The following is a 25040-nucleotide window of genomic DNA, read 5'->3' as shown; positions in this document are numbered from 1 at the left end:
AGTTTGGCATTCTGAATCATATCTTAGTTTGGCGTTCAGAGCCATTGTTCACAGTTTGGCACTTAAAGTCATTGTTCACAATCAGGCATTCAGAGCCACCATCTCTCCATAGTTTGACATTTAGAGTGTCATCGTTCACAGTCAAACATTCAAATCCATTAGTCAGCTTGGTGTTCAAAACCACATTCCTAGCATTTAGAGTTGCCATTATCTTTTAGTTCGGCATTCAGAGCTACATTACTAGCATTTAGAGTTGTCATTTTCTTTTAGTTTAGCGTTCAAAGTCATCTTCTCCACTTTAGATGTTTAGAGCCCTGAGTTTACGACCTAAAGTCATTCTTCTTATTTATGGCCCAGAGTCATTCTTTCCATTTAGAGCCCTGAGCTCATGATCCAGAGTCGTTCATTTCATCTATGACCCAGAGTCATTCTTTCCATTTAAAGCCCTGAGCTGAGCCTTCATCATTTGGTCGCTCATGAGTGGTATGACCTGGAGTTTGCGTATCGCATTCTCTTTCTAGCCGATCAGTCATAGAGCCTAGAGCTCATAGCCCTGAGCTGTTCACCTAGCCCTGAGCTATTCATTGTAACCCCGAGTTACTCATTGCATCATGACCCAAAGTCATTCACGGCATTCCGAGCCTTGAGCTCATGACCTGAAGTCGTTCCTATCCTTCACATCCCTGAGATGTTTCATTTTCATCATTCTAGCCACCTATGAGTGGCCTCGACCCGGCACCACGAGCCAGAAAGCATCCTGATCGGCTATCCATTTAGAGCCTTGAGCTCACGACCTAGAGTCGTTTTTTCTCATTCATGACCTAGAGTCATTCTTTCCATTTAAGGCCCTAAGCTCACGACGCAGAGTCTTTATTGTCATTTATGACCCATAGTCATTCTTAGCATTCAGAGGCTTAAGCTCACGACCCAAAGTTGTTTTCTTGTTTATGACCTAGAGTCATTCTTAGCATTCAGAGCCTTGAGCTCATGACCTAGACTCGTTTTTCTCATTCATGACCCAGAGTCATTCTTTCCATTTAGAGCCCTGAGTTCACGACCCAAAGACATTATTCTCATTTATGACTTAGAATCATTCTTAGCATTTAGAGCCCTGAGCTCACGACCCAGAGTCGTTCTTCTCATTTATGACCTCGAGTCATTCTTAGCATTTAGAGCCCTGAGCTCACGACCTAGAGTCGTTCTTCTTATTCATGGCCAGAGTCATTCTTAGCATTTAGGGCTTTAAGCTCATGATCTAGAGCCATTTTCACCCTTTAGGTGTCCAAAGCCACCATTTTCCTTCATAGGCGCTTTTCCAGTTTTAAGCTTTCAAAGCCATTTCTTTCATCAGTTTTAGGCCTTTAGAGCCACTCATCTCTTCCAGTTTCAGACGTTCAGAGCCACTATCTCTTCATAGTTTGGTGTTCAGAGCCATTTCTCACAGTTAGGCATTCAAATCCATAATTTAGTTGTTCAAAATCATTTGTCTCAGTCTTGGTTTTTAGAGCCATATTTCGGGCGTTCGAAGTTGTGATTTTCCAGAGTTTGTCCCTCTCCATTGTATGTGATATGGCCCTTGAGCTAGTAGCTTGTGTCTTGATTGTATTATTAGACACCCTACACCCTGTGTCCTCGTATGGTGCATGTATGGTTTTTCCCATTGTGCTCGTTCCAATGCACTTTGGTGGTTTGACTGTTACTCGACTTCGATATCAATTTTTCGAGTCACCCGGGTTTTAGAGCCTCTTTGTTCTTGTTTTTGTTTAAGAGAGCCCATGTTATACTGGGACAAATTTGGTGGTCTTTCTTGTTTTTCGGCAAAGTTCACTTCGTTTCGTTTGTGTATACACTTACTTTACTCGTGAACTCTACCGAAGAGGGACATATTTGTAGACCTTAAAATTTGTCTCAATTTTATTTTTACATTAATTTTAAGCCCAATTTTGTCTTCAGATTTTAAATTCCAATCACATATGTTTTTTTTGCCCACTCACCATCTAATTATTAGCTTTTATTATTTTGTATATTATTTTATTTTATTTTATTACTATTACTTTTATTATTATTATTATTATTATTGTTATTATTATTATTATTATTCTTATTATCATTATTATTATTATCATTATTATTACCATTATTATTATTATATTTTATTTTATTTTTTATTATTTTTCATCTCTCTCCCCTCTCTTCTTACATTCCCCACCTACCCCACTCTTTTTTCTCTCTCCTCCCATACCTCCCCCCATTCCCAACACCATCGGCCACCATCCCATTTTTTTTTCTTTTTCTTTTAACCTTTTTCTTTCCCAACTACTCTTCTCTCTCACCCCCAATTCCCTTTAGATGGCCCTCTCATTTTTTTCCCCTATTTTTTTCCCTCCCATTCTCTCATTTCCCAAGAACAGTCACCCACCCATTTTTTTGGTTTTTTCTCCCTTCCCTCTCCTTTCTTCCTCTAGATCCTCCCACACACAACCACCTATCCCAAAAGAAAGACCGCCCGGGCCCCCATTCTTGGCTGGATTTTTTTTTCTTTCCCTACTTCTCTCTAAGAACTCTCACAGGGGGCAACCGATTTTTTTTCTCCATTTCTCTTCTCCTCCTCCCCATTTTCTCCATTTTGCTCCACACGGCTAGCCGGGGACCAGTTCCAGATTTTTTTTCTTCCCTATTTTTTCTGGTTATTTTTTTCTCCCTCCGAACACCCACTGTCACTTTTCTCTCTTCCCCCGTCCATTCTCTCCCTCTTTTCTGGCCTTTCTCCACGACTCTGATCGAGACGCCAGCTTCCATTTTTTTAGCTTCCATTTTTCTTCTCCCTACGGTCCTTCCCACACACTGCCACTCACCACTTGCATTTATTATTATTATTATCATTGTTATTATTGTTATTATTATTATTATTTTTGTTGTTATTGCTGTTGTTATCACTATATGTTTGTTGATGGACCTTATGTTTGGGCTTTGTTAATTAGTATGGAATTTAGTTTAATTTGTTGTTGGTAAATTAATATAAAATTTGAGATAATTTATTGTTGGTAAATTAATTTAGAATTGGCTAATTTAGGTTAAATTAATTGATAATTTATATGGTTATACTCCTTTTAATTATTTAATTCGGATATGATATAATATTGTACTATATTTTGGATGTGAGTTTGCATATTAAATTAAGTTGATTTCGATTGTGGATTTAAGTTTGCATATAAAATTGAGCTTGGATTATAAGATATTAAATTTAGACCGAATTAGATTTATTTTAATTTATCATGTTTTGGGTTTGATTAATTGAGCTTATATTTTGGTTATTAATTTGAAAATTTTATATTAGGGGTTATGACATGTGAGATATTTTTGTAGGGCTATATTTGTTAATTTGAGCCCATTTTTAATTGCTAAAATTTATTGGACTAATTTGAAACTTGAATAATTATTTTGGATTCTACATATTTTTGGATATTTACATTTGTGCTATTTTTGTTTTTGCATGGGTTCATTCTGCAATCTTGATAGCTTAATACGAATTTATGACACGTAGAGCTTGTTGTAAGTTTATTTGGGTATATATTTTATTTTTCACTTTTATTTGGTTGTATTTTTTTTAGTTCTTGTAAATATTCGTTTGTATATATTTATTGAGTGTGTACAGAATTGAACATCGAACAAATTAGAAATTTTGTTTAAATGAGAGGAAGAATTCAATAAATGTGTTTTGATAAAACAATAATTTTAAAATATTATTTTTAATAAAAGAAAGTTTTTATTTATTTATAAAAATTCAGAAAAATGCATTTAGAAAAATCCAAAAGAATTGTTTTTAATAACATTGTCCAAAAATTTCTTTGTTTGATAAAAATTGTCCAAAAATATTTTTTAAAAATGGATTCTTTTTCCTTAATTAAAATGGGATTAAAAGTGTTTTTTTAGAAATAGAGGATTTAAATCTTTGTTTTTGTTTTTAATTAAAATTTCTTTTGCAAATAAAGTTATGTCATTTTAAATAATTTGTAAAAATCACTTTTTTTTTTAAATGAAAATGAATCAAAATACTTTTGTAAATAAAATTGTAAAAATTCATTATTTTCTAAAAAAAAGCAAGTAAAATAATTTTTGTTGCCAAATTAAAATTTTGTAATAAATTTTTTTTTATACAATAAATACAAATAACTTTTTTTGAAAATTAAATACAAATGAAATTGAAACAAATCATCAATTGAAAATAAATTGAAACTTATTTTTTGTAAATAAATAAATTAAAATCAATAATTCGAAATCATTCTTTATAAAATCCTTTGAAATTTCTTGAAAACTATTTTTTTTAATTTTTTTTAGTTCAATAAATCATTTTGCATAATTCGTCGTCATTTATTTTGTATATTCTTATAATTAGATTTCATCATTATTTTGTGTATATTAATTTTCACCATGACTTGTACATTGATTATTTTTCTTGGTATCCATAATGAGTTAATTAATTGCCACAATTCCCTCAATTCGTTTAGTAGAGGTTGTACGTATACGGACTTAGAGGGGTGCTACGACTCATCACTGTACCTTCCCAATAAGTAACCTGACCCTCGGACCCAGACTCGGTTTTTCACAGACCTGTTTTTTTTTTTCTTTAGAAGTCACACTTAGGGTTTTTATTTCTTATTTTGTTTTTCCCTTAAAAAATAAAACAAAAATAAGTAATGACTTTAAGTCTTGTCAAAAAATCTAATTTTCACCAAATAAAATAAAAAGTGAGTCACACCGTCGAGTGGGAATGCGCGTGAAATTGTAGGGTCCACAAACTTATATTTCTTCTCTTAAAGATGTTCTTTATTTCACTTTGTTTTTAAAAACTGAAAGTAAAGAATCACGACATGTTTTTTAATCATTAAGGCAAATAAACTAAATTATTCATAATAGAGTTTATGAAATCAAATAAGATTTCTTTTACTTTATCTGTGAATATATTATTATGCTCTAATGATATGCTAAAATAAAAAATAAAAAAAGTTAAAGTGTAATAAGGATAATCCTATAAAGTTAAAAAAAAAAAGAATAAAAATATTATTTAAGGAAATAACAACCATAACTAATCATTTAAGTAAAAAATCATTGCTAGTTCATGACTTGAAAAAAATAATAATATTATATTAAGAGGTAAAAAGTAGAAAAATAAACATATGGAACTTAATTTTAACAAGCATGTTTCAAAAAAAAAAAACAAAACAAAACAAAATAGGAAAATTTGGAAATGTGGACAAAGTAATAAAGAAATGAAATTTCAATAAAATCTTTTTTTTTAAAAAAAAAAATACTTATGCGAATAAGAAAAGATGTAATTGAGATTGAAAGAATAAAAAATAAAAATTTAAGAGAGAGACCAAAATGGGAAAAAAAAATTAAAATTAAAATTGTTTATGTGTGCAAGCTCCATAACATTGGTAGATGATGTTTCCTTTTCTTTGTCAATTTTTCCACATTCTCTAACTTTTAGCTAAAGAACAACATAACTTCATTAGGAAGAAAGAGATATAATAATTAAATACAAAAGTAAAAACCAAGTTTGAAATATTCGGATATATGGCCGATATATTTTTTATATATCCAATATTTATAAACCCCGATACAAAATTTGAAAAGATATATTCATCAATTCATATTTCTTGATATTGTATCTATATTTCAATTTTTTTTCCGTGTTTCAATCGATATTTTTGGATATTTTATCGATATTTCACCATTTTTTAATTTTTGGATTATTAAATGATTTAATTTTAATTATTTTATTTTTACATTTGATTTAATTTATTATATAAAAACATAATTTTCTGTTTTTTTATATAATCTATATATTTATTAAATATAAAAAATAAGAATATTAAAAAAAATTATACATATATTATTATTTATTTGATATCATTGAATACATTTAAATTAAAATAGACCATAATTTTAATATTAAATATATTTCAAAATTAGACATGTTGTCATAATATTATTGTAAAATAAATATAATGCAACTTAATAAATGTACACTTATAAAATTTATATTTTTTATCCATGTATATGATATTATTATGATAAATTATATATATATATATTAAAAATTAAAAAATAACTTTAAAATATCTATTTTTACTTTTTATATAATTTTTAGAGTTTTTATTTAATATTTTCATAATTTTAATTAGTTTTTACATTAGAGATATTTTTATAATAATATTCGTCATATATCCATAAAATTGAAATACTAATATATCTCTGATCACAAATATTTTCATCATCCGAAAAAACAGATTAACTAAAGGTGATGATTTGGGTGGTTAAAAGACTTGGTGGGATTAAAAATAAAATAAATTAAAATCAAATAAAAGATTAATTTTTTGTTTATTGAAATAATAAAATGAATTATCACGATTTAAGCAATACTGGGGACACCCACAATCCTGCAGCCAAACACACAAGAACCAAACCTTTAGTCTTTTCTTGTCTTCCAAGTCTATGCAAGTTTTCTTCTCTTCTAAATCTTCTTTACCAAATCCTCATTTCATACGATCTTTTGGGGATCGGAGGTTTCCAGCCATGGCGGATGAAAAACCACCAGGTCAGTGTAGCTCTCCTTCCTCCTCTCAACATCTTGATACATACATATGAACAAGTTCTCAAACTTAATCTCCACTGTTGAACTAGTTGTGGCAGAGAAGACCTTGCATCCTACCTCTCTCTGTAACACCACTTGTATGCTCTCTTCCTTCTTTTGACTTGTTAGCCTTCAAGCTTGATGATATTCAAGCCTTATTATTACACTTTAAGATCACTTTTCATCAGCCATTACTTTACTATCCATAAGTGCATACTAATACTATGTTTTCATGCTTTTGAAATTAAATATTGAAGCAATATCAAGAACATTAAGATCTATCCAGCCAGCCCATTACTTATTCAAGGTAGAATCTCTGTCAGTGCTTCTGAACACAGATATTGAAAAATATGAATCAGGTTCATTTGAAGTGGGTGGCTACAAATGGTGGGTTTATTTTGAATCCTCTTTTTTACCCTTTTTTTTTCCTGCTTTTGCTCGTAATTGGAGTACTTCTATATTTGCAGGAGCTTGTGTATCTACCCAAATGGGAATAAAAAAAGTGACGGGGAAGGTCACATCTCCCTCTATTTAGAAATATCAGAGGCTCAAAATCTTCCTCTTGGGTGGGAGGTTACTGTCAACTTCAAATTGTTTGTGTTTAATCATATACATGAAAAGTACTTAACTGTCCAAGGTAGTCTTTTTCTTAGCTAATACATCTCTTTTACAGTTTTATGATGAAGACAGCATGTACTAATATTATGCACTCAATCTACTTAGATGCTGATGGGAAGGTAAGGCACTTCAATGCGATGAAGACTCGATGTGGGTTTGCTCAGTTTCTTTCACTGGATGTTCTCAAGGATCCTCGTAATGGATACTTGATGGATGATTCTTGCATTTTCGGAGCAGAGGTTTTTGTTATTAAATATAGTGGCAAAGGGGAGAGTCTTTCCATGATAAAGGATCCTGTTGATGGTACTTTCACTTGGACGATTGAGAATTTCTCCGCACTGAATCAGGAAGTCCTAGACTCTGAAATATTCACTGTTAAAGAATTGAAATGGCATGTGTTAATGCATTTCCTTCATTTCTCTTCTTTCTTGATTGCAGTGAAGTGGATTAATGTCCAAATGTGAACTGTTTGTTTATTTCTTGCTCATGTAAATGAAGCAGGAGGTTGGTTCTCTACCCCAAAGGAAATAATAAGGCAAAGAACAAAAGCCTGTCCCTCTTTCTAGAGCTGACTAATCGTGAAACACTTCATCAAAGGAAACTGTATACTGCATTCGAGTTGTTGATAAAGGATCAATGCAATGATGAAATTGTTATGCCATCGCATGTTAAATCAAATGGTACATTGCATATTTTACTTTTCCATGTATTATGTTTAGATTTCTTTTGTCAAACAAATATTAATCCTTTCTTCTTCTGAAGATTGATTTGTTAACTAAGAGCGCTTAACCGTCTTTTTATTTGTCTGTCTATTTGCAGCTAAGGTTTGGTTCCGTGACACAATCGAAAATTGGGGTTTTCCTAATATGGTATCTCTGAGTGATCTCAATGACAAATCCAAATACTTCTTATTAAATGACAGTTTGATAGTCGAAGCCAAGATTTCGCTCATGATGCATTCGAAGAATATCTCATGATGCATTCGAAGATCTCAAATTGCAAAAGTATGATGTCCTTATTCTAAAGTACATTATGTTTATACCAAGGTATGTATTGTATTATAGAGAAGCGGAGAGATATTACCCTGCTTTAACTCATGGCATGGTTTGCCTTGTTTGGTTTAAGTTGAAATTATATTTCACTTCCACTTTGCCAGTTTCAATCTGTTAAAGTAAATCTTTGATTTTGAGCAAGGGACAATTCAATTTGGCTCTAGGACACAGTACGTATAAGGACGGCAATGGGGGAAGGGTCGGGGGGTTTCGAGTACCTGTCCCTAATAAGATGAATTTGAAGTTTAAATAAACGGATTAGGGGTGGGTTTGAGATTTTTTAAAAACTTAACATGGATTCAAGCATTATCTTGTCTCGTCTCACCTCGCCCTATCCTCATTATATATAAAATTAATTTAATTTAATTTATATTTTCCTATAATATGAATAATAATAAATATTTTCAATAAAATAAATTATAAAAATTATAATATTTTAATTATTTATAAAATATATTTATTTTAATGTAATTTAAATTTTTTAATTTTTTTTCAAAAAAAACATTAAACATGGCATAGCGAGATGGGTATGGGAATTTCCTATACCCACCCCACCCCACCCCACCTATTTAAATTTTTAAATGGATAGGGATGAAAATTATTTTAAATAAACAGGGCAGAGTTGGGACGAGGATGACCCGCCTAAACCCATCCTATTCTCATCCCTAAATATGTATCTTTCAATTTCACACTTAATTACTCTTAATTTTTATATGGAAAAAATCTTCAATGAATTAGATTATTATGAAAGGAAAAATCTTCAGTGACCAAGTGCTACTTCAATAATGATCATTCATTCATTTTGGAAAGAAAAACTTTGAATCATTTTAGCAATGACATGTATTAGAGTTTATAAATATCAACTAAAATCATTGTAAATGCTCACCTACTTCCAAAGATATCTGAAAAAGCTATATTTTTATTGAGAATATAGAATCAAAAGCTCTATTAATTTACACATTAGAGCATAATTAGGTTGGAATTCCATGGGAACCTAAGGGACAATAGCCCATGATGAAGGTACAAAACTTTGATTGGAATGTTGTATCAAATGAACCAACTGACATGATACAATGGAGCCACAACCAGGGACAAGAAAAGAAGCTCACAGTAGTCATACCTGGAAAGCTTCCCTCAAACAAAGATTTACTTGGCTTCAAGGTGCTCTGCTTCTTCTCCTAAAACCGAAATCCAGTCAGCTCCAGCCTCTGCTTCTGCTCGTTCTTCTCTTCTTTTCTCTAAGACACACACTCCAGATCTCTGTTTTTGCTCTCTCATGTATCAGTCCTCTCTCTCAAGAGCTCTGAATGTGCTTCCCACAGCTTCCACCGGTTTTCCCCTCCTCTCAAAAATGGCTCCCCCCTAGAAATCTTGCTACCCCCAAGCTCTACTGGTTCCTTTTGCTTTTCAGCTCACTAACCAACCCCAAAAGAATAAGCAATCCCCCTACGAAACATGTCCTCACCTGCAGAGAATATCAGCTGCCTCAACAAACCACCAGAATATCCCCTTTTTGCCACGTGTTCTCATCTGAACCCCGAAGAATATCTTCTCCATAGCTCTTAACAGCCCCAGCTGGCCTTAAATAAAAATATAAAATAAAATAAAAAATAAAAAAAGCCTTCTTACCCGACCCAAAATGAGGGGTCAATAGCTACTTTTTATTTCACTTTATTAGTTTATTTTTAAGAATCGAAAACAAAGAACTACGATTTACCTTTTAATCATAAGGCCAAACAATCTCTAAATAACTCAAAATAGACTTTATGGTTATGTTTGGTTCCCAGAAAATGCGAGAGAAAGAAAATCGGGAGAAAAAATGGAAGGAAAGAAAAAACTAAGGAGAGGAATATAAATTTTTTCACTTGTTTGATTATCTATGAAAAATTCAGGGAAAAAAAAAATTGAATTCATTTTCTTTTGTTTGGTTAACCACGAAAAAAAGTTAAGGAAAAATAGAAGGAAAACAAAATCAATAATTTGTCTTAAATGATTATCAATTTATTAAATAATAAAATAAATTTTGTACTCTTACTTTCTAAAAAATAATTATAGAAGAACGCATTTTATGGGAGTCCATTGTTCAATAACTATTGAAAACTTACCCTTTTTTAATGGTACCTGGCATTTTTTTTTCCTTCTTCGTGTATATACAGTTCAACCCTCTCACCCTCACCATACCAAAATTTTAAAAATAAAATAAAACCCATGTGATCCCAGAGGCAGCCCTGAGCCGTTGATTAAACTCATCTTGCATCTCATCAGGCACAACTTCTGATCGTGATCCATCCAACGGTCCAAACAGCTTCGATGGAAAATGTGTTTACAATTGGTCAACCGCCTGATCTCTTCTCCTACCTCGAAGTCGTACAGACATACGACGCGTTGCCATCGCAAACCGCCTCCCCGAACTTCATCACCAGAAAGATTTCACGAATCAGAACCGCCGATACAAGCTGGTATTCCGACACTTGCGTTTGCATTTCGGACCATGAAACGTCAGTTTCCAAGAAATCGAAGAGACCCAGAAAGTGAAAGAGCGAGAAAATGAGTTTCCTGATGAAACCCAGAGCGATACAACCACTGCTCCTTTGCCGTCTCCAACGGTTAAACAATGATGGAGTCGTCGAAAATGCGCTGCAAAGTGGTCCCGACGACCACCAACGGCTACTCATCTGAGAAGTTTGATCAACTTCTCCTCTCCTCCGCCATCTGCAACAATGAAGATCTCGGTCCCCTCATTCGCAAAGCCTTCACTTCTGGCAAGCCGATACCACCCGGATAAAATTTTCCCCAACTTTTCCCCTCTCTTTTCTCTTATTTTCTCCCTTATTTTTTAAGGAAAATAGTAGGAAAAATGTTATGATATTTTCTTTAATATTTTCATTTATATTTTTTTTCCATCATATTTTCTATGTAACCCAAACTAAAGAAAATCATTTTCCACATGATTTTTTTTCCTTTCCTTAACATTTTCCAGGAACCAAACATAACCTATAAAACCAAATAACATTTCTTTTGCTTTATCCTTTATCCATGGACATATTATTATATATCCATTCATGATAAGCTATTTTTTCTTATAAAAAAAAAGTTAAAATATAATAAGGATAATCCTTTGAAGTTTAGAAAAAGAATAAAGATATTCTTTAAGGAAATAACAACCATAAGTAATCATTTAAGTGAAAAACCATTGTAAGTTTGGGAAAAAAAATTAATATTATATTAAAAGGTAAAAAGTACAAAAACAAACATATGGAACTTAATTTTAATGAGCATGTTTCAAAGAAAAATTAGAAATGTGGAAAAAGTAAGAGGGAAATAAAATTTCATTTAAATTTTAAAAAATAAAAATACTTATGCCAATAAGGAAATATGAGAAATTGAGATTGTAAAAAATAAAAATTTAAGAGAGACAAAAAAAAAAAAAAAAAATTGTTTATGTGGTCAAGCTCCATAACATTGGTAGATGATGTTTCCTATTTTTTTCACTTTCTCTAGCTATTAGCAAAAGAAGTTAAAAGACTCAGTGGGACTACAAAATAAAAAATTATTACTTTTTTATTTATTGAAATAATAAAATGAATCATCACGATTTAAGTCATTGAGGGTCCACCCACAATCCTGCAGCCAAACACACAAGAATAAAACCTTTAGTCTCCTTTAGTCAACCCCTTCTGCAGTTTTCTTCCCATCTAAGTCTACTTTACCAACTCATTTCATACAATCTTTTGGGGATCAGAGGTTTCCAGCCATGGCGGATGAAAAACCACCAGGTCAGTGTAGCTCTCCTTCCTCCTCTCAACATCTTGATAGGTTTATACGGACAAGTTCTCAAACTTAATCTCCACTGTTGAACTAGTCGTGGCAGAGAAGACCTTGCATCCTACCTCTATCTGTAACAGTACCACTTGTATGCTCTATATTCCTTCTTTATGACTTGTTTGCCTTCAAGCTTGATGATATTCAAGCCTTATTATTACACTTGAAGATCACTTTTGGTCAGCCATTACTTTACCATCCACAAGTACATACTAATACTATGTTTTCATGCTTTTAAATATTTAATTTGCAGCAATATCAAGAACATTAAGATCTATCAAACCAGCCCATTACTTATTCAGGGTAGAATCTGTGTCAGTGCTTCTTAACACAGATATTGAAAAATATGAATCAGGTTCATTTAAAGTGGGTGGCTACAGATGGTGGGTTTATTTTGAATCCTAATTTTTACCTTTTTTTTTTTTTCTGCTTTTGGTCGTAATTGAAGTACTTTTATATTTGCAGGAGATTGTGTCTCTACCCAAATGGGAATAAAAAAAGTGGCGGGGAAGATCACATCTCCCTCTATTTAGAAATATCAGATGCTCAAAAGCTTCCTGTTGGGTGGGAGGTTACTGTCAACTTCAAATTGTTTGTGTTTAATCATATACATGAGAAGTACTTAACTGTCCAAGGTAGTCTTTTTCTTGTCTAATACACGTCTTTTACGGTTCTATGGTCAAGATAGCATACACTAATAGAATGCACTCATCTACTTAGATGCTGATGGGAAGGTAAGGGACTTCAATGTGATGAAGTCTCGATGTGGGTTTGCTCAGTTTCTTTCACTGGATGTTCTCAAGGATCCTTGTAATGGATACTTGATGGATGATTCTTGCATTTTCGGAGCAGAGGTTTTTGTTATTAAATACAGTGGCAAAGGGGAGTGTCTTTCAATGATAAAGGATCCCGATGATGGTACTTTCACTTGGGTGATTGAGAATTTCTCCACACTGAATGAGGAAGTCCTATACTCTGAAACATTCACTATTAAAGAAATCAAATGGCATGTGTTAATGCATTTCCCTCATTTATCTTCTCTCCTGATTGCAGTGAAGTGGATTAAATTCTAAATGTGAGTTGTTTGTTTGTTTATTTCTTGCTCTACCTAAATGATTCAGGAAGTTGAGTCTCTACCCAAAAGGTAATGGTAAAGTAAAGAACAAAAGCCTGTGCCTCTTTCTAGAGCTGGCTGATTGTGAAACACTTCATCATCAAAGGAAATTGTATATGGAATTCGAGTTGTTGATAAAGGATCAATGCAATGATGAAAATGTTGAACCATCGCATGTTAAATCAAATGGTACATTACATATTTTATTTTCTTAAACAAATGCTATTGTTTTCCATGTATTATGTTTAGATATTTCTTTTGTCAAACAAATATTAATCCTTTTCCTTCTTTTTATTTGACTGTCTATTTGCAGCTAAGGTTTGGTTCTGTGACTCGAACAAAGAATGGGGTTTTGCTGATATGGTCTCTCTGAGTGATCTCAATGACAAATCCAAAGATTTCCTATTGAATGATAGTTTGATAGTCGAAGCCAAGATTTTGCTCATGATGCATTCGAAGAATATCTAATGATGGATTCAAAGATCCAAAATTGCAAAAGTATGATGTCCTTATTCTAAATTACATTGTGTTTATACCAAGGTATGTATTACAGTAAGTTATAGAGAAGCGGAGAGATATTCCCCTGCTTTAACTCATGTCATGGTTTGGCTTGTTTGGTTTAAGTTGAAATTATATTTCACTTCTAGTTTGCCAGTTTCAATCTGTTAAAGTAAATCTTTGATTCTGAGCAGGGACAATTCAGTTCAGCTCTAGGACACAGTATGTATCTTTCAATTCCCCACTCAGCAATGAGGTGTACTAATGTTTCTGAAGAGCATAATGTGATTCTACCAACCATGTCTACATTTACGAATAAGAGAGTTTATTATACTATATTACAAATGATAAAAACATGAGTCCTTATATCGATCTATACCCAATCCTGAACTCCCCATTCTACACATAGCTATTCACCATGCATACTTTTCAATAGAAAGAATGAAAATTTTGAATCAGGTGAATTTGAAGCTTGTGGCCACAAATGGTGGGTTTGCTAAGAATATGGTTTTCTTAACTCCTGCTTCAAAGCATTTGCTCATCCAGTATCATTACATTCGCAGGAGAATAACGGAATTAAGAAAATCAATGAGAATGATTACTTAACAATGTTTGTGTTTAATCACATCCCCGATAAGTTTTTAACCATGTTTAATGTTACCCACTCAAGTCGAACTCTTTAACTTTTAAGCGATCTTGCATCAACAGTTGGTTGAATGCAAACAAATGAAATAAACAAATCTAAAAAATATTACCAAATTTAACTGCTAGCTGAAGACATAACTCCCTTCAGCATGCATTAAGTAAGAAGTGAGTCACAACAGAGAATACAATATGAAAAATGGGCTGAGTAAGCTAAGATGGGAAAGAGGTGTTGTGTTTGGCTTGCCGAAAACACTTGTGAAAAAAAATGCAACCCTAATTAATAATGGGGACTGTTCCATTTAACGAAGTGGACTGATGGAATTCCATGGGAACCTAAGGGACAATAGCCCATGATGAAGGTACAAAACTTTGATTGGAATGTTGTATCAAATGAACCAACTGACATGATACAATGGATAGGGTTACTTAGCCACAACCAAACCAAACTTTACCCAGCATTAAAACACCCACACGCCTGCAGCCAAACAACCACAACCATTGGTCTCTTCACTGTACCCTTGAAACTACCTCTCCCTTCGTTAACAAATCTTTATCTTTTACAATCTTTCGGATCAGAGAGGTTTCTAGCCATGGAGGAGGAATTACCTGGTCAGTTTTGTTTCTTCATTCTCTCAACGTCTTCACACACATACACATATTCATGTGTGTGTATACATATTCTCAAAGCTAATATACAGTGTTCAATTACTAATGGCAGAGAAGATCTTGAAATCAATCCTTATTACATTTCAACATTAGTTTTTACAAGCCATTACTTTACCATGCAGAAGTACACACTAATACGATGTTTACATGCTTGGAATATTTTGCAGAAGTTTCAAGAACATTAAGATCGATCCAACCAGCCCATTACTTATTCAGGGTAGAGTCTGTTTCCGTGCTTCTAAACACAAGCATTAAAAAAATATGATTCAGGGGATTTTGAAGCGGGTGGCTACAAATGGTGGATTTCTTTTGAATCCTCTTTTCCACTTTTCTTATTACTGCTTTTGCTCAAAATTAAAATACTTGTACATTTGCAGGAGAATCTGTATCTACCTAAATGGGAATAAAAAAAAAGTGACGGGGAAGGTCAGATATCCCTCTATTTAGAAATATCAGATGCTCAAAATCTTCCCCCTGGGTGGGAGGTTACTGTCAACTTCAAATTTTTTGTGTTCAATCATATGGATGAAAAGTACTTAACTGTCCAAGGTAGTCTTTTTCCTAGCTAATACACCTCTTTTACAGTTTTATGATGAAGACAGCATGTACTAATATTATGCACTCATCTACTTAGATGCTGATGGGAAGGTAAGGCACTTCAATGTGATGAAGACTCCATGTGGGTTTGCTCGGTTTCTTTCACTGGATGTTCTCAAGGATCCTCGTAATGGATACTTGATGGATGATTCTTGCATTTTCGGAGCAGAGGTTTTTGTTATTAAATATAGTGGCAAAGGGGAGTGTCCTTCCATGCTAAAGGATCCTGTTGGTGGTACTTTCACTTGGGTGATTAAGAATTTCTCCACACTGAATGAGGAAGTCCTTCACTCTGAAATATTCAACGTTAAAGAATATAAAGGGCATGTGTTATGTACTTCCCTTATTTCTCTTTCTTGATTACAGTATAGCAAATTTGAGCTGTTTGTTTATTTCTTGCTCTACCTAAATGATTCAGGAAGTTGAGTCTCTACCCAGAAGGTAATGGTAAGGCAAAGAACAAAAGCCTGTCCCTCTTTCTAGGGCTGGCTGAAACACTTCATCATCCAACAAAATTTTATGCTGAATTTGAGTTGTTGACAAAGAATCAATGCCGCGGTAGGCATGCTAAATCAAATGGTAAGCTACATATTTTACATTGTTAAACTAGTATTATTGTTTTCATTGTTTTGATTTTGTTACACAAAATATTAATCCTTAATTTCCTCCTTCTGAAGTTTGATTTGTTTAACTAAAAAGCATGACTGTCTTTTTATTTCTCTATTTGCAGCTGAGATTTGGTTCTGTGACTCGATAAAAATTTGGGTATTTCCAGATATGGTCTCTCTGAGTGATCTCAATCACGACAAACTGAACGGCTACATATTAAAGGATACTTTGATGGTTGAAGTGCAGATTACACTCATGAAGCATTTGAAGAATATCTAATAAGGCATTTAAAGAAATCTCTAATTAAAAAAGTAAGATGTCCTTATTCTAAATACATTATGTTTAGGCCAAAGTATGTATCGCATTATAGAGAAGCTGAGAGTAACTCATGGCATGTTTTGCCTTATTTCAAAAGGCAGTTTTCAACTTGCACAACAAAATGCCATGGTGCATTTCTCTTTTATTTTTTAATTTTTTTTTAATTTATTTTAGATAACTCCTGGTTTTTTTTTTTTTTTTTTTTCCTTTTAGCAGCTAGCTAGCTTTGGAATTATCACTTCCCTGTCTTGTCTGTAACCAGCAAGCCCAACAGACTCATTCCATGGTGAAGATTTATATTTACCGCACATCACTACACTACTTGTTATGTTTTGAAATAGAAATATACCTTAACATGATGCATGATTGTTCTAAATATATGGCAGCAAAAATTAAAAACATGGAGATACATCCCACCAGCGCATTACACATTTGGAAGATTCTTACTATCTACTTTTGAACACAGATTGAATAATATGAATCTGGTGAATTTGAAGCTTGTTATGTTCAGAAGCATGGTTTTCAAACTCCTGCTTCAAAACAAGTTTGTTCATCCAATATTGTTACATTTACAGGAGCTTCTGTCTCTACTATCCAAATGGAAACAAGATATGCGATGGGAAGGGTCGCACATCTGTCTCTAGTTGTCAATAGTGAATAGGGATTCTTTCCCTGGGCTGGAGGGCGAATGCCAACTTGAAGTTGATCGTGTTTAATCATATCCATGATAAGTACTCAGAACTTTAATTCATCTTAGTCTATTACTACACTAATATTTATCAATAAATCTCAGCTTTTTAGATGCCAATGGCAAAGTAAGGCACTTACATGCCCCTACTAATCAATGGCATTTTTCGAAACTGCTCTTGCCGGGTACATCAACAATGGTACCTTGTTGATGACTCATGCATGTTTGGAGCGGAAGTTTTTGTTTCTGAATCCACCGAGTGTTTCAACATGGTAATGGAATCTGTTAATTTTATGTACCTTTCTGTGGGTAATGAGTGAATTCTCAACTATACAAGAGGAGCTTATCCACTCTTGTTCATTTACTTTTGGAAACTTCAATTGGTATATTTTATATCTTCTTAATTTAGCTAATATTCTATCCAATCTATTAGACTTGATTCTAGATCTAATCAATTAACTTTTGCTTTCCATATTAATGAGATATGAAGTTAATGCTCTATCACAAAGGTTCTTTCAGCAAAGAGCAAAAGCATATCCCTCTAAAACCATTTCTCATAAAAATTGTATGCAGAATGCAAACTGGGAGTACTTTCCCAAACCAACAGTAACCATTGTGGATATGAAAGTGAACTGCACAACTGTGACCAGAAAGGAAAAAAATAAACCCCCACCCCCTCACCACTGCCCCCCGTCCCCCAAATTGATTGGGGATCACCGGTACCCAAATTGGAGTTGAAGTTTTCTAATGCCTTTAATCTAGATCCTGGAATGTTAAAACTGTTATTTTTCACTTCCATTGCATAGGCCTAGGTAGTTATCATGTACCTATTTGATTCAGGGTATGGGAACAAAGAAATGCAAGTCCCCAAAACCCATTGCATCCATGAGCTGTTGGTTTTTTAGAGCTTCATGGGCCAAGATTTGGTCTACGTTTTTGGATAGAAATCAGGATACAATATGGGCTTTAAATGGTAAAAAGTTATGTCAAAATTTTTTATTTTTTTCAAGGGTCGAAAATGATCCACAAATGATTGCTAATTTAAGGAAAATTGGAAACCTATAGCCATGGGATCACCAATTATCTTGCTTCCTTATATTTTGTATATGGGATGACCAATCATCTTGCTTCCTTTTATTTTGCATATGACATCACCAATTATCTTGATTTTGCATCTCGTGCTATTTGTGTGTGTGCGCACATGCGCGCCTGCACAAGCACTTGAATGCATGATAATTGAAACTAATATATCCTTGATTGAAATAGAGTTATCATGAATAATTTCATACTCATATTCCAATTAAGAATGTCTATTAAACTGGAATATTGTAAGATAAGTAAATTTTAAAAACAGAGTTTCTTGAATTCTTTAAAAGCCAAGTTTCCTTATAAAGTATTCTTGAAGTGTTTTATGATTTTTTTTTCTAAGAAATGCCTTTTATTTTTAAAAATTCAGTTTTCTTTTGGATTTTCAAATTTTTAAAGGGGACTTTCTTTATTACACTAGATCTCTAATTTAGGTAAATAGATATTGCCTTAAAATTAATCAGATTCTCCCTAGTTGATAAATTTAGGGGGTTTGCTATTCGCAACATCCATTTTGTTAAACGTAACACTTTTTTGTCATATTTTTTTCACATATTCCCTTTTTAATAAATAAAATAAAATAAAATAAAAAACTCTCTTTAACTTCCTCTCAACATATTAAACCTAAATTCTAGTTGATTAAGACTACAAATAACATATGAAAGACAATGAATGATGAAATTCAATCATTTAATGACAATTTTTAGGTAAGATTTATTTTATAATTTATTATTTAAAGAAATTATTTTGTTTTAAAATAGAAAAAGAATATGAAAAACAATTGTGTGTGAAAAAATAAAAGAAATGAAAAAAAAAAAAAAAAAAAAACAAAGTTTACATGGGGTGAAGGGTTGGGTGGGTAGAGATGAAAAGGAAGATAAAAGTAAAAGAAAAAAATGCTAAAATGTGGGGTGGGTTGGGGAAAAAAAAAGAAAAAGAAAATAAAAAAAGGGTGCAATTGGGACGTGAGGTTGGGAAGAGAGAGGAGAGAGGAGAAAAGAGAGAAGAGTGGGAGAGGAGGGGGAGGAGAAAGAAATAAGGGAGGGTAGTTTAGGAATGTAAAATGCTGCATTAGTAAAATTGGTGTTGCGAATAGCAATTGGGTAAATTTATTAACAAGGATGGCTACTTTCAAAAGCTCTTAAATTTTAATAGATAAGTGAGAGAAGGCCTTGGCAAGCCCATAGCCTCCATTTTCAAGTCCATTTTTATTTTATTTTTTCACTAGACTAAAAATAGATTGAAATAAGGAATCAATGGAAGTAGACTTTCATTTTGATTGAACTATACATGTTAATAATTGAAGTGACTAATTCTTAAGATGAAACTCTTTATTTAGTAACGATGATGTCAAGGGTAATGGTTAGACAATTAACTTAGATATGGAAGTGAATTGCTTAAAGTAGTTCCACTTTCATAGTTAGGTATAAAATAAGAAGGTACGTAAATCTTGTCTTATAAACTTTCTAGTTTAAAACAATGAGATTAATTTGAGAGAATTTCTATTTAGTAATAAAAATCATGACCTTACCTAAGTAAGTCTGATTCTTATAATACTAGGATACCTCACAAACATATAATGTCATGAATTTGATTCATTATTTTATCCTATTTGATAAATATATTTTGTTGTATGTGTATTTACCATTGTATCATATGATGTTTAATTACAAAAAATTTAAGAAATAAATGAATATGATGTCTGAGATTGCATATATTCTATGATAAAAGACAAAACATATAATAAATAAATAAATTTTTTTTCTTATTTTTTTACCTAAACATATATATATATATATATATATATATATATATATATATATATATATATATATATATATATATATATATATATATTGAAATTTTAACTTTCCTTTTCTTTCAATTACATAAGTACCATATTTTTCAAAATATTTCTTTACTTAAAATTTTAACTTTCCTTATATTTCAATTCACATAATTCCTACATTTTATCTTCGATCTTTTTAAAAATATATATATAATATTCACTTACTAAAGATACATTTTTCATAATTAATGAAAAATTATTTGTCATAAAAAATACGTATTTGTGTGATGAAATTGTATTATTTTTGTCACAAAAAATAGCTCTTTTAGTAACAAAATGGTAGTATCTAGTGACAAATTTTATTATTTTCTATGATGAATTTTTTTTTTTTTTGCAACATTAAATGTGATTATTCAATAATAATTCCAATTTTGTCATCAATGTTTAAATTTTCATGATGAAAGAGAAGAATTGTAAATCGTGATTTTTAGTGATAGACTTTTGTCTATAGACCTCGTGATAAAACTTTTTCATCACAAAACACTCATAATGATGAACTATTATTTATTTACGACAAACACTTTTGTGGTAAAAGTGGATATTTGTTGTACCAAATGTTTGCATACACATAAGAATTAATCATTCTATGAAGTTTATTTTGAGATCTTTAATTTTTTTTTTCAACTTTTAACCATTTTATTAATATAACTATGAAAAATAATCTTAATTTTAGATAGGTGTAGAGATAAGGGTAATGTTAAATTTAATTAAAAGTTTAGCATATCTCTTTAAATATCAAATGCTTCATAGAAGATATGACAAAACAAAATGATTATAAAGTGAAGGGTCATGAGTTTGAATCACGGGAATTACAAGTCAATACCTTAATTATTAAAGGGATAAAATGTCTTCCTTATATACTTAAGATGGGCATCATGACTTTCGAAATGGAATCAAGCTCAAAAATATTACTAAAGATATATTTTTGGTGATGATAATTTTCATCATAAAAAATAGGCATTTTCTATCAAAATTGTATTATTTTTGTTACAACAATATCTCTTTAGTGATGAAATGACAATATCTAATGACAAAAGTTTGTTATTTTTTATGAAGATTTCTTGCATCATAAAATGTGATCATTCAGTGATACTTCAAATTTTGCATACATTGCTTAACTTTCTATGATAAAACAAGAGATTTGTATATCATGATAATTAGTAATGAATTTTTGTCTATAAACCTTATGATGAAAATTTTTCATCATAATACAGTAATCATAACAAATTGTTCTTTATTTACAATGAACACTTTCATGGTAAAAATTTAGGATTATTGGATCAACTTGATTTCTTTTGGTTGTAAAGTAAAAAATGTGGGTTGCATCCTTATTGAGATCACATAGTTTTGAAATAAGAGTTAAGGTTATAAATATCTATTTGTTCAAGCCATCAAGGGTCCATAGCTCAGTGGTAGAGCATTTGACTGCAGATCAAGAGGTCACCGGTTCGAACCCGGTTGGGCCCTTTTTGTTTGTTTTTTTTTTTTTTTTCTAGATTGTGGATTATATATGAATTTCAATGAAAAGAATTATTGGGTTTTTATTTTTTTTTTATTTTTCTACTTATGAAGAATCAAATACGTACAATGTTGTTGGCAATAAAGCAAACATCTTTTATTTGTTTTATGAGAAATCAAATACAATGTTAGTGGCAATCAAACAAACATATATTATTAGAGAATCAAACAAGGGTTAATCTTAGAGACATGGGTGACCATAAATCTCTGTTGTAAATAAAATACTAAAGCCTAAATACATGATAACTCTAACCAAGAAAAACCAGAGATAAAATTACCACGGCTTTATAGTATTTCGCATTGTCGTCCTCTGAGATCAGTTTTAATATGTTTATTTGTTCTTAGATTCAAATATATATATATAATTCAAAAAAATTAGAATAAGATGTAGATGAAAATTTTCTAAATAAACCTATTTAAATTATAAAATAATTATTGATTTGTGATTCAATTAATCAAGATTGGGGATCTCAAGTATAAACCTTTAGTCAAAACAAGGGTATGTAATTTAATAGTCTTACGGTAATCAAAATGCATGGTCTAACGAGATTAACCTGAGTTCCACACCTCAGAGTTGATCTGTATCCTAACTTTTAATATTTTATTGCATTAAATTACCTAATAGATAAATGGGAGAATTACCCTTAAGGGTAGGCTAGGGAAAAATATGATAAAAAATGGTGGGTAAATTTGATAATTCTTCTGAAGGGTATGGTAAAATTATGATAATTCTTCCAAAGTCCTTATTTTGTTTAAATTCCAAAACTACCATTAATAAGTGAAAAGCAACAGCAAAGAAAAAAGAGTCTTCTTTAACCTACCTGCAGTTTGTCTGTGTTGTAGAAGAAAAAAAGGAAAAAGGAAAAAGGTTCAGCACTTTAGGTCATGATCTAAAACATTTACACAAAGTTTGTTTTTTTGTGTGAATCTAGCAAGAAATCCATTAAAGGTAAGTTTTTTTTTAAATGCCAAAAAAACAAAAATACGTTAGTTTATGCAAATAAATAAATAAATAATTTAAAAATCAGATTGAAAGAACGAAAAGTTAATAATTTTAACAATGTAGATCTAAGATATTAGATTTGAAATATTGAAGGAGGTTTTGAGAAAGAAATTACATTTTTTGTGTAAAATGTTATTTAAATTTATTATTTTGAATTTTTTTAATATTATTTTGGTCATATTGAAGATGTATTTTTATTTTTAATTTATTTTCTGGGTGGGTTGTTTGATATGATTATTATTTATTTCCATTGAAAATGTTTGCACTTTAGTTTTGTTGTTAAGACTTTTTTGACATGATAGAAGAAAAAATTTTCTCAATTGTTTCATGTTTGTTTGGGACCACTTTGTTTGTGTATTTATGAACATATTTGGATTTTCATTGAAAACTGAAATCCCCTTTGTATGGGACCACTTTGTCTTTTATTATGAATTTGTTAAAAAGTTAAGATCACTATATTTTTGTTATGAATTTGTTACCTTTTTGTATAAGTATTATTTTGGTATGATGAGTTGAATGCCTAATAGTTTGAAGGTTGTGTAAAAGAACCATTACTTCAGTTATAAAGTACAAGTACAATACAAATGCAATACAGTTACAATGAAAAAACATTAACATTACGATACATTACAATATACCAAAATGACAAACTATTGAATTGTTTTTTACTGAACTGGCATTTCTAGGGTATCATGTTGTATTCCTATCATAAAGCATCCTTGCAAGCCAAAATTATAAAAAGACAATAAAAATACACTATTGTAATTTCAATACATGAAGTTGTTCATGATAATCCAATGATGGATAAAAAAATCTATAAAATTTTTTTATATATATATATATAAAAATATAGAGTTACAATAAAAATACACTACAATTACAATACAAATACAATAACATTACGATAAGGTAAAATTTTGAAAATTTCAAATTTCTTATGAAACTGGGCAGTTGTGGGTTCTTTAGCATACCCCTAACATGTCTAATATACAACAAATATTGTTCTTTATTATATAAAATATGTCTCAATTGATTATAATTTTCATTTGTTTATTTTGTATTTGTTGTAAAAATTTTCCTTGGTTGTAATATTGTGAAATAGATTGATTTGATTGTTGGTGAAAAAAATGTACTTCTGAATTGGTAAATGGACTTGGGAAAATCCATTTATGGCTACCTTCATGAAGGAGGAGAGATTGTACCTAAGAAGGATAAACAAATACAATACAAGGGTGGGCAACAAAAAGGCATGTACATTGGACAAGGGATGTCATATGTTGATTTTGTTTCAAAGGCATGTGAATGATTGGATATTAATTCAAATGAATATACATTTCATTATACCCTTGAGTTTGATCCATCTGCACTTCAACAGTTGGATGATGATGAGGACATGCATATGATGTTATCCCATAGTTATGGCTATGCTCGTATTGATGTATTAAAACGGACTCGAAGAGTAGAAGTTGAAAGAGGTATAGTCAATGTGCAAAATGATTATTGGTAAGTGATATATCTTGTATTAGTTGTCATTAATTCCATGATGCAAGGTGCTTATAATATTAATTAACTAAGTGTGCTATAAAATGCAGTCATAATAGTATGGAGGAGACACACAATTCAATTGCATCATGCCAAGCAAACAATGAGTCTAATTTAGGACTTTCTCAAGGCTTCATGTCCAAATGTGCAGAAACTGAAGTTAGGCCACATGATTTAAGTCTTTGTCCTCAACCTAATATTGGGTGTGGGCATAGTTTTCCTAATGCAGATGAATTTAGAAATGCATTATATACGATGTCATTAGTTGGTAGATTTCAATACAAATTCAAAAAGAACTCTCCAAAGCGAATATCTGTGTGTTGTTTAGTGGATGGGTACCCTTGGAGAATTACTGTTAATTCAGTAGGCATAACCAAAATTTTGAAGGTTAACATCTTCAATGATGTACACAATCATTGTGTAGATGTTGAGTGTTCAAGCCAATCTTCAATGCGGGGAAAGAGAGGTGCTCGTGTCATAGAGAAAGTAATAAGGGCAACCCCTCAGTATTTGCCCCATCAAATTTGCAAAGATTTCAGGAGTCGGTATGGTGTTTCATTCAGTTATAAGCAAGCTTGGACATACAAAGAAATGGCAAAGGAGAGAATATATGGTCTTCCAAAAAACTCATATATCTTGTTGCCATGGTTATGTCATAGATTGGTAGACATTAATCCAGGGATGATTATTGAATGTACCAGACAAAATGAGCATTTTTGGCAATTGTTCATTGCACATTCTTTTTTAATTCAAGGGTTTTTAATGGGTTGTCAACTTG

At 31.6% G+C, this 25040-nt stretch overlaps 2 protein-coding genes and 1 non-coding gene across 4 annotated transcripts; all 3 read left to right on the top strand.

Moving 5' to 3' along the window:
* Nucleotides 1-6348: 6348 nt before the first annotated feature.
* LOC100259955 (uncharacterized) lies at nt 6349-13904 on the top strand. The gene is made up of 15 exons (XM_059735377.1): nt 6349-6601; nt 6688-6735; nt 6895-7024; nt 7105-7274; nt 7361-7646; nt 7754-7935; nt 8075-8229; nt 10573-10782; nt 11975-12083; nt 12170-12220; nt 12383-12512; nt 12595-12764; nt 12850-13135; nt 13251-13432; nt 13557-13904. Exons 1-15 carry the CDS (start codon nt 6499-6501, stop codon nt 13709-13711), a joined length of 2367 nt encoding a protein of 788 aa, XP_059591360.1. The 5' UTR covers nt 6349-6498; the 3' UTR covers nt 13712-13904.
* Nucleotides 13905-14013: 109 nt separating this feature from the next.
* On the top strand, nt 14014-17689 carry LOC100265153 (MATH domain and coiled-coil domain-containing protein At3g58260). 2 transcript variants are annotated; one of them, XR_009465395.1, is made up of 7 exons: nt 14014-15350; nt 15430-15601; nt 15687-15972; nt 16068-16228; nt 16380-16569; nt 16790-16862; nt 17152-17689. XR_009465395.1 is itself a non-coding variant. In XM_059735954.1 (6 exons), exons 2-5 carry the CDS (start codon nt 15574-15576, stop codon nt 16535-16537), a joined length of 633 nt encoding a protein of 210 aa, XP_059591937.1. In that variant the 5' UTR covers nt 14014-15350; nt 15430-15573; the 3' UTR covers nt 16538-16569; nt 16793-17689. The 2 variants fall into 2 exon arrangements, 1 of the variants encoding a protein (XP_059591937.1); XM_059735954.1 differs by having other exon boundaries at nt 16793-17689.
* Nucleotides 17690-21594: 3905 nt separating this feature from the next.
* TRNAC-GCA (transfer RNA cysteine (anticodon GCA)) lies at nt 21595-21666 on the top strand. The gene has a single exon. It is a non-coding gene; the product is annotated as a tRNA-Cys (tRNA).
* Nucleotides 21667-25040: the final 3374 nt, after the last annotated feature.

Source organism: Vitis vinifera, chromosome 3 (assembly GCF_030704535.1).
Source record: "Vitis vinifera cultivar Pinot Noir 40024 chromosome 3, ASM3070453v1".
NCBI classification, from domain to species: Eukaryota; Viridiplantae; Streptophyta; class Magnoliopsida; order Vitales; family Vitaceae; genus Vitis; species Vitis vinifera.
This window is presented reverse-complemented; position numbering and strand designations above follow the sequence as displayed.

Bases quoted from the DNA above. Each gene is read 5' to 3' on its own strand.
- LOC100259955 (XM_059735377.1), top strand. From the start codon at position 6,499: ATGCAAGTTTTCTTCTCTTCTAAATCTTCTTTACCAAATCCTCATTTC. The intron at 6,736-6,894 runs GTATGCTCTCTT...TAAATATTGAAG, and splicing joins CTCTCTCTGTAACACCACTT to CAATATCAAGAACATTAAGA. The intron at 12,084-12,169 runs GTCAGTGTAGCT...CTGTTGAACTAG, and splicing joins GGCGGATGAAAAACCACCAG to TCGTGGCAGAGAAGACCTTG.
- LOC100265153 (XM_059735954.1), top strand. From the start codon at position 15,574: ATGGATGAAAAGTACTTAACTGTCCAAG. The intron at 15,602-15,686 runs GTAGTCTTTTTC...TCATCTACTTAG, and splicing joins AAAGTACTTAACTGTCCAAG to ATGCTGATGGGAAGGTAAGG. The intron at 15,973-16,067 runs GCATGTGTTATG...TAAATGATTCAG, and splicing joins AACGTTAAAGAATATAAAGG to GAAGTTGAGTCTCTACCCAG.